This window comes from Onychostruthus taczanowskii, unplaced genomic scaffold (genome assembly GCF_017590055.1).
Source record: "Onychostruthus taczanowskii isolate IOZ18803 unplaced genomic scaffold, ASM1759005v1 scaffold74, whole genome shotgun sequence".
NCBI classification, from domain to species: Eukaryota; Metazoa; Chordata; class Aves; order Passeriformes; family Passeridae; genus Onychostruthus; species Onychostruthus taczanowskii.
The window spans coordinates 1267946-1277461 of NW_024505229.1; the positions used below are offsets into that span (position 1 = coordinate 1267946).

The following is a 9516-nucleotide window of genomic DNA, read 5'->3' on the forward strand; positions in this document are numbered from 1 at the left end:
GAGGGCAAGCGGCTTCTCAGAGTTCCCACTAGATGGGGATGGAGGCATTGCCAGAGCGCTCGCTGCGCCCGCAGGGAGCACCCGGCCCTCGCCCCCGCGTCCTCTCTGGTGGCCACGGTGCCAGCCGGGGGTCATGACCCAGCTGCCCGGGGATGTCTCGGGGCTGACAGGGTGTCCCTTCTCCCGCAGATGCTGCAGGACTGCCCCAAGGCCCGCAGGGAAGTGGAGCTGCACTGGCGAGCGTCGCAGTGCGCGCACATCGTGCGCATCATGGACGTCTACGAGAACCTCTACCAGGGGAGGAAGTGTCTGCTCATCGTCATGGAGTGGTGAGCGCCCGGCCCGGGAGCACTGCAGGCTGCTGGGGGGCTGCCAGGAGTGGGGTGGGCACCTTCCAGCCCTGGGGATGCCAGGGGGATGCAGCTGTGGGGATGGCAGAGGAGCGGCAGCGCTGGCGTTGGAGGGACGGGGACAGCGAGGGCTGCTGCCTCTGAGTCATCCTGAAAACGCTCAGCTCGGGGCCTGTGGTTCTCACAGGTGGGTCATAACCAAACTGCCTTTGGCCACCAAAAGCTGGGGTAGGCAGCGGGTTCCTGGCAGGCTGCGGTGGGGCAGTGACCGAGCTGGCAGTACTGGTGCTGCCCTGGCAGCGCCTGCAGCAGCGGCTGAGCGGCTCTGCTTTGGGTAAGAGCTTGGTATTAACCTGGGGACGAGGAGGAGGGATGAAGGGGAAAGTATTGAAACCACATCCCAACCGCAGCTGTGATTTGATGCAGCTTCCTTGCCAAAACCTCTCCTCTGGCAAGCTGGTAGATCGCCCGGGGGGGCAGCGGGTGCAGGAGCAGTGCCAGGGCACGTGGCACGGCAGCCCCCAGAGCAGCTCCTGTGGGGAAACAGGCAACTGAGAACAGCCCTGGCACTCTGGGCAGCCAGGGATGGGCAAGGGGGGGCAGTGGGGAAAGAAAGAATGGCTGAGGGGTAGGAGGAGAGTCCCCAGGACCGTCTGTGTGACTGAGGGATGCTCTGGGATAACACCCATCGCAAGGCAGGATTTGCCTTCCCATCCTCCAAGGCTCTGGATCCCTCCTGGCAGGCTCTGGATCCCTCCTGGCAGGCTCTGGATCCATCCTCCCAGGCTCTGGATCCATCCTCCCAGGCTTTGGATCCATCCTCCCAGGCTCTGAATCCCTCCTCTCAGGCTCTGGATCCCTCCTGACAGGCTCTGGATCCATCTTTCCAGGCTCTGGATCCATCCTGACAGGCTCTGGATCCCTCCTCTCAGGCTCTGGATCCCTCCTGACTGCTCTGGATCCCTCCTGACAGGCTCTGTGCAGCAGAGGGTCCCAAGGGCTGCAGGCTATTGCTACTGCAGATGTCAGTGAATGTCACAGAGATGCTATCAGCTCTGGGAAAGCCAAACTGTTCCTGCTTATCTGCTTCAGGCAGATAAGGCAAGGGCAGGAAGTGCCATTATCCCTGCTCTCATGGAGAATTATCCCATACCTCAGTCCTGATCTCTGTGGGAGCTGCTTTTTCCCTGAGGGTACCTGGGGAGGGAACCCCACCAGGTTCTGCAGCACCTCCCATGGGACCTGGCCGTGCTGCAGTGGGGTCCAGCCTCTGTGTCCCAGCCTGGGGAGCCCGCTGTGACACTGCTGATATCTCACCGTGCCCTGAGCTTTGCTCAGCACTTTGTGCTGGGTCATGGTGCTGCTGAGGCAGTTGGCTTGTGAGCAAAAGGAGGCCACGTGTGCTGGGAGTGCTCTCACCAATTTCAAGCCACACTTGCTGCCTTTACTGTAAATGTGTTTCTGTGGGCTGCTGGGGCGGCCACACCCGCACAGAGCTCTGCTCCTTTCGGGAAGGAGGAGGCTCTGAAACGCCCCAGAAGCACCAACCAAAGACTGGGATGGCCAAGGGGATTGTTTCCTGCCCAGCAGCAGAGGGTTTGGTGCAGCTTGGGGCGGTGTGAGATAGACCCACGGTGTGTGACAGCCGCTCTTCTCTTCCAGCTTGGATGGCGGGGAGCTCTTCAGCCGCATTCAGGACAGGGGAGACCAGGCCTTCACAGAACGGGGTATGGAGCCCACCTCCTGCTGGCCTTTCCATCCCCTCCATCCCCTCAGGGACTCTTCTGAATCCCCAGCAGAGTTCTGCACTCAGGGAAAGAGGATGTGGGTGCAAGGGGCCCTGCTTTTCATGTTTACTTGAGAATAGGGTTAGGGGGTATTTTATCAGCTGCTCCCACACTCTGTCCATTCCACTCCTGTCAAAAACACCCACCTCCCTCAAAAAATTAAGTCCATGGGCTGTGGGTCTTGTAGATCTCATTAATCTCATTCCCTCTACTCCTCTGGCCAGGAAAAGCAACCACACAACCCAAACTCTGACCCATTGCCCCCTTGACTTCCCATCCTAAGGGAAAACCTTTCCCAGCTGGATTCCTTGGTGCTTGAGTGTCCTAAACAGTGCAAGCCCCTCTGGCCATTAGGGCCAGGGGCTGGACTCTGCCCCATCCCTTCCTCTGGAGTTTCTGGGAGCTGCAGGCTGCTTACCCAGGGATGGGGAGTGGCAGAGACACCACGGAAAGGGAATCTTCAAGCAGAGCAAACCCCTTTGACCTCAGCCAGCTTCTTTGGCTCCTGGTTTGTAGAGCTCCCCAGGGTGCCGTGCCCTTTTTTAACTTGCTCCTGGTGGTTTCTTTGCTGCTTCAGAGGCTTCGGAGATCATGAAGAGCATTGGGGAAGCCATCCAGTACCTGCACTCGATCAACATCGCGCACCGGGACGTGAAGGTACCGCCCTGGCAGCGCCAGCCCTGCTGCTCCACGCGGCATTCCCATTCTCTCAACAGAGAGAGAATCATTCCCTCTCCCAGCGTTTTTCCTGGGGAAGGCAGTGAGGAGCTCAGAGGAAGACAATTCTTACCTCTGCTTGCTGCTCCTGTTGTGTGGCACATGTGGAATGTGTTACGGAGATTGTTTACTGAAGAAGATGGTTGTTTAGAATGACTGAGTGATTAGGAAAAAGCTGTGTTGTGGCTGTCTGGAGACAGTCAGGTGTTGTTTCTGTAGCATCTCTACAGTCACGGGTTTTTCTGTAGCATCTCTTTAGTGTAGTGTCCTTTTAGTGTAGTATCATTTTAGTGTAGTGTGAAAAACGCCGATCACTTTTATAATTTTAAAAGCTTAATAGTAATAAAATGGTTATAAAAATAGTAATATGATTAGAGTGATAAAAATTTGGACAATTAGGATTTAGGACAATACGAGACAATAAAAACAAAGAGTTAGGGACAGTCTGGGTACCTCTTTCTGGGCAAAATAAGCCCAAAAAAGGACCCACGTTTACAGAGGATTAACCCTTAAAAACAACAGCCTGTTGCATATTCATACACCTCATACGTGATGCATAAATTCCATTCAAACAAAGGATTCTGTCTGGTCAGTGTCAGCTTCTTCCTCTGAATCCTAACGGCATCTTCAGGGCTGAGCAAGGTGGGAAGAACTTGATAAGAGAGCAATAAATTCTTTTTTTCTGAAAGATTTAGGTGTCCTGTGGCTGCTATCCCAGTGCCAGTCTTTTCTTAAAAGAAGTACCTTACATAGCATAGTTTCTATTTTAACATTATGTCATAACCTAAAACTATATTTCACACACTACTTAAGAAAATTAATACAGCCTAACTTCCTAATATAACACATGTAATATTAATTTTAATATTTGCGAAAAGCCAATCATAAGATATGCATTTTTCACGTACAGTATCTCTTTAGTATAGTTTTAATATACAGTATTAGTGTAATAATAAAGCATTATATAATTATAATGCATATAAAGCATTATATAATTATATAATAAATATATAATTTTATATATTTTATATAAAATATATAAAATTATATATTTATTATATAATTATATAATATATATAATATTAATTTTAATATTTGCGAAAAGCCAATCATAAAATACGCATTTTTCACATACAGTATCTCTTTAGTATAGTTTTAATATATAGTATTAGTGTAATAATAAAGCATTATGTAATTATAATGCATATAAAGCATTATATAATTATATAATATATATAATATTAATTTTAATATTTGCGAAAAGCCAATCATAAAATACGCATTTTTCACATACAGTATCTCTTTAGTATAGTTTTAATATATAGTATTAGTGTAATAATAAAGCATTATGTAATTATAATGCATATAAAGCATTATATAATTATATAATATATATAATATTAATTTTAATATTTGCGAAAAGCCAATCATAAAATACGCATTTTTCACATACAGTATCTCTTTAGTATAGTTTTAATATATAGTATTAGTGTAATAATAAAGCATTATGTAATTATAATGCATATAAAGCATTATATAATTATATAATATATATAATATTAATTTTAATATTTGCGAAAAGCCAATCATAAAATACGCATTTTTCACATACAGTATCTCTTTAGTATAGTTTTAATATATAGTATTAGTGTAATAATAAAGCATTATGTAATTATAATGCATATAAAGCATTATATAATTATATAATATATATAATATTAATTTTAATATTTGCGAAAAGCCAATCATAAAATACGCATTTTTCACATACAGTATCTCTTTAGTATAGTTTTAATATATAGTATTAGTGTAATAATAAAGCATTATGTAATTATAATGCATATAAAGCATTATATAATTATATAATATATATAATATTAATTTTAATATTTGCGAAAAGCCAATCATAAAATACGCATTTTTCACATACAGTATCTCTTTAGTATAGTTTTAATATATAGTATTAGTGTAATAATAAAGCATTATGTAATTATAATGCATATAAAGCATTATATAATTATATAATAAAGCATTTGTTCAGCCTCCTGAAATCATGGAGTCAGAGCACATTACTCCCCTCCCTGTGGGCATGGATAGCTCACTCCTTGCCCCCTGCGTGTTCCCAGCCAGAGAACCTCCTGTACACCTCCAAGCGGCCCAACGCCGTGCTGAAACTCACCGACTTCGGCTTCGCCAAGGAAACCACCACGCACAACTCCCTGGCCACGCCCTGCTACACGCCCTACTACGTGGGTGAGTGCCTGGGGGGCTGGGCTTGGGGGTGTGCAGGGTTTGGGGGGCAGAGCTGGGGGTTTGGAGCAGCCCATCACCTCTGCATCCAGCCTGGAGGCTGCAGCAAGGAGCTGGGGGGTGCTCCAGCAGCACTTCCCACAGTGGCTCTTGGTGTCTCCATGGGCTGTCAGAGCCCTCTCACCCGGTGCTGACACTCAGATTTAGGATTTTCTGTCTGTTTTTACCAGCCCCAGAAGTGCTGGGCCCAGAGAAGTACGACAAGTCCTGTGACATGTGGTCCCTGGGTGTCATCATGTATATTCTGTAAGTCTGAGGGTTCCTCTCCCTCCTGCCAGGCTCAGCTCCTGCTCCTGGCCCTGCCTTGTGCCTTTTGGTGCTCCTGGGGAGGTTTTTGGGGTGGCACATTGACTCTGTTCCCCCTCCTGGTGCAGGCTGTGTGGGTACCCCCCCTTCTACTCCAACCACGGGCTGGCCATCTCTCCTGGCATGAAGAAGCGGATCCGAATGGGCCAGTACGAGTTTCCCAATCCCGAGTGGTCCGAGGTGTCAGAGGAAGGTAAACGTGGTGCCTGGGGTGCTGTGCCCAGGCTGAGGTCTCCTTTTGGGGGCTGGGAGGAGCTTGGGAGTGTCAGGGGTCACCTCTCAGCATCTCCACCTCTGCTGGAGAGGCTTTTGCTGAAGGGTTTGTGCAGGGTCGGGTGTGGGGCACTCGGGAGGGCACACTGGGGTTTTGGGGCTGGGGCTGGAGCTCAGGAGAGCCCCCCAGGAGCTGCTGGCCCCTGACCCTGCCCCAACCCCCGCAGTGAAGCAGCTGATCCGAAACCTGCTGAAGACAGACCCGACCCAGCGCATGACAATAACGGAGTTCATGAACCACCCCTGGATCATGGTGGGTGGGATGGGATCCATGGGATCCGTGGGATGGGATGGGTTCGATGGCATGGGATGGATGGGATCCATGGGATGGGATCCATGGGATGGGATGGGATCCATGGGGTGGGATGGGATGGGATCCATGGGATCCATGGGATGGGATCCATGGGATCCATGGGATGGGATCCATGGGATGGATGGGATCCATGGAATGGGATGGGATGGGATGGGATCCATGGATGGGATGGGATGGGATCCATGGGATGGGATGGGATCCTTGGGATGGGATGGGATAATGGGACGGGATCCATGGGATGGGATGGGATAATGGGACGGGATCCATGGGGATGGGATCCATGGGCTGGATGCCTGTGGCTCCCAGCTCACGCTCCTCCCCTCTCCTGGCAGCAATCCATGCAGGTGCCCCAGACCCCGCTGCACACCAGCCGTGTGCTGAAGGAGGAGAAGGACCTGTGGGAGGACGTGAAGGTAAAACCTCTCTGTGTCCCTGTCTGCAAGCTCTGCACCCCTCTGTCATCTGGGGAATGTCCTCTCCTGCGGTGTGGCAGACCAGGCTTGTTCACTGTCCCTAAGAGTGTTCAAAAACTGCATAGATGTGGCACTTGGGGACATGATGTGGTGTGGAGTGGCTGTGTTGGGTTAACCATGGAATCAGAGAATGGTTTGGGTGGGAAGGGACCTCAAATGTCAGGGCAGGGACACCTTCCAGTGTCCCAGGCTGCTCCAAGCCAGCCTGGCCTTGGCACTGCCAGGGATGGGGTGGCCACAGCTGCTCTGGGAATCCCATCCCAGCCCCTCCCCACCTCACAGGGCAGAGCGTGCTTGGCCTCCATCATCTTGGAGAGCTTTTTCAGCCTGAACAATTCCATGATTCCAGTTTGGTGTGGGCGTGCTGGCTCTGGGGCAGAGCTGTGCTTGGGAGGGAGCTGGAAAATGTGGCAGTGGGACAAAACTCAGGCCCTGCTGCAGTTTATTCCAGCTGCTCTGGGGACCCTGGTATAGGAATGTGCCCCTGCTTGATGGAGTGACAAAACTGTCCTTAGTCTCCTCAAAAAGGAAAAGAGCCCAGAAGTTTCTCCTCGGTTAGTGAAAAGATACCTCATAGGACCTGGGGGACTTCACCTCAAACTTAAGGGTAGCTAATTGGACAGGAGCCAAAAAATCCCACCTAAGCAATAGAAAAATAAGAGAACAAAGAAACTAATTGCTTTTGTGAGGTGTTTTACCAGGAGCAAAACCTCTTGCACCTGGCTCGTTTTTTCTCTGTAAAGAGTTTGGTTATTTTGCCTTTTATTGAAATTCTTCTGGTTCCAACACCGACACAGAAGACATCCTTCTGATCTTATGCCTTCTAAGGTAGCTGGGCTATCTTGGGTGTGAAATAGATCTCCAAGAGCTTTGAGCCCTGGCTCGAGGAGACCCCTGTTCCACCCTGGGGGGGCTTTGCTGATGGCTCTGTGCCCCCTGCCCACAGGAGGAGATGACCAGTGCCCTGGCCACCATGCGAGTGGACTACGAACAAATCAAGATCAAGAAAATCGAGGATTCCTCGAACCCTCTGCTGATGAAGAGGAGGAAGAAAGCCAACCCCCCTGAGCCCACCACGCTGCCCCACTGAGGGCCCTGCCCGCCAGCCCTCCAGAAAGCAATAACTATATATATATATTTTTTAAGGAAAAAAAAAGACAAAAAGAAACAGACTGTTCTATCGAGCGCATGGAATTCAGACATTTATACCAGACTAGTTATTTTTAGCTACTCACCTGTGTTTCTGACCTTTCTGGAGCAGGTGGTGAGATGCCCCCTCAGATCCACACCTGCAGCCAGGAATTTTTTTGTCCTGTAGGTGAACGCCGCCAATAATTGGATTTTTATTTTTCTTTTGTGAAACCGTTTTGATTTATATATATATATTTTTTTCTCTTTTCCCTCCTCCTTCCTTCCAAAGACATGGAAACTCCTGTGGTGACCTTTTTAGGGTATATAACATATAAATATTTTTTAAAAACTACTGTAGAGCTGAACCCTGTGTGGATGCTGGCTAGAGACAGGCTCCAGGGAAGGAGAGCTGCCCTCCCCCCTGTCCTGCTGCCCTGGGTGGGGGGGGGTCCCTGTGGCCACCAAATCGAGCACAGGAGCCAAAAAAGCAGCGCCCCAGCCCTCCCTGGGGCTCTGCCTGGCAGCGCCGTCTGTCTGTCCGTGTGGGGTGTGTGTCTGTCCGTGGGCCTGCAGCTGCTCTGGCTGCCCCGGCGTGGCCTGGAATGCAGCTCTGACCTCAGGGGGGGCAGGGGGGGCTGTGCTGTCCCCCCAGCTCTGCAGGGATGTGTCCCCCCCTCACCCCGTCCCCAGTGAGGTGCTGCTGCCCCGGGGGGTCCCTGGGCACAGGGGGTGCCAGGGCAGGGGTGGAGGTGGCACAGCACTGACCCCTCCCTGCTGTGCCCCCAGTGTGGCTCCTGCAGCTGCTCTGAAGTCTTTAGTCCACGGATGATGATGATGATGATGATTATTATTATTATTTGTCACGATGTTTCACTTCGTTAAATGTGTTTGAATGGGGAAAAACAATTTTTTAAAGCGATGTTTAGTTTTTAGGTGATCTTTTTAGACACTGTATGGAATTTTAATTTGTTTTGAAAACTGGTTTTTATCCCCCCCCCCTTTTTTTTTTTTTTTAAATTTTTTTTAATTATTTTTGTCTGTTGGCTTATACTAATCTTCCCAGTCTGCTCTTCAGTCCTTTGGATTAAAGACACTTAAAGAGTCACCCAGTCTCTCCTATTGCTTGTGTGGCTGTGAAGAACCCCCCCCCAGTGCTCCAGCTGCTCTCCCTGTGTCCTAAAATTGCTCTTTTTTCCACCAGAAAGGCTGAGCTCCCCTGGCTGTTCTCTGGGGACACAGCATCCCTTTGCATGGGGACAGCTGCACAGGGACTTCCCTGCCCAGCACGTGTCCCCCTGGGCTGGGGCTCGGGGGCTGTGGGGTGCTGTGGGGTGATGGAGGATGGTGATGTGGGGTGCTTTGGGAAGGTATGGAGTGCTGTGGGGTATTGTGGGATGCTGTGGGAGGGTGTGGGGTGATGGAGGATGGTGGGGGTGCTGTGGAAACTGTGGATGCTGCTGTGGGGTGCTGTGGAGGATGTGGATGATGCTGTGGATGCTGCTGTGGGGTGCTGTGGATGATGCTGTGGGATGATGTGGGGTGATGTGGATGATACTGGGGATGCTGCTGTGGGGTGCTGTGGATGATGCTGTGGCACACGGGGCTGCGGGTGCCGGCAGGGGACAGACAGACAGGCAGAGGCTGCCTGCCTGGTGTCGGGCCCGCCGGGGCTGTGCCCTGTCCCCGTTGTCACCCCGGGGCTGTGCCCTGTCCCCGCTCTCACCCCGGGGCTGTGCCCTGTCCCCGCTGTCACCCCGGGGCTGTGCCCTGTCCCCGCTGTCACCCCGGGGCTGTGTCCGGTCCCTGCTGTCACCCCGGGGATGTGCCCGGTCGCCGCTGTCACCCCGGGGCTGTGC

The 9516-nt window shown here is 50.7% G+C and overlaps 1 protein-coding gene across 1 annotated transcript in view; it reads left to right on the forward strand.

Annotated features, from left to right (window-relative positions):
* Positions 1 to 8765, forward strand: part of MAPKAPK2 (MAPK activated protein kinase 2) — a 31367-nt gene extending 22602 nt beyond the window's left edge. The window contains exons 3-11 of the mRNA XM_041422522.1: positions 190 to 329; positions 2013 to 2077; positions 2715 to 2794; positions 4981 to 5107; positions 5335 to 5410; positions 5539 to 5663; positions 5911 to 5996; positions 6389 to 6469; positions 7476 to 8765. Of these exons, the coding sequence (XP_041278456.1) occupies positions 190 to 329; positions 2013 to 2077; positions 2715 to 2794; positions 4981 to 5107; positions 5335 to 5410; positions 5539 to 5663; positions 5911 to 5996; positions 6389 to 6469; positions 7476 to 7619 (924 nt within the window). The 3' untranslated portion in view covers positions 7620 to 8765. The remainder of the gene's footprint in view (positions 1 to 189; positions 330 to 2012; positions 2078 to 2714; positions 2795 to 4980; positions 5108 to 5334; positions 5411 to 5538; positions 5664 to 5910; positions 5997 to 6388; positions 6470 to 7475) is intronic.
* The last annotated feature ends 751 nt before the right edge of the window (positions 8766 to 9516 follow it).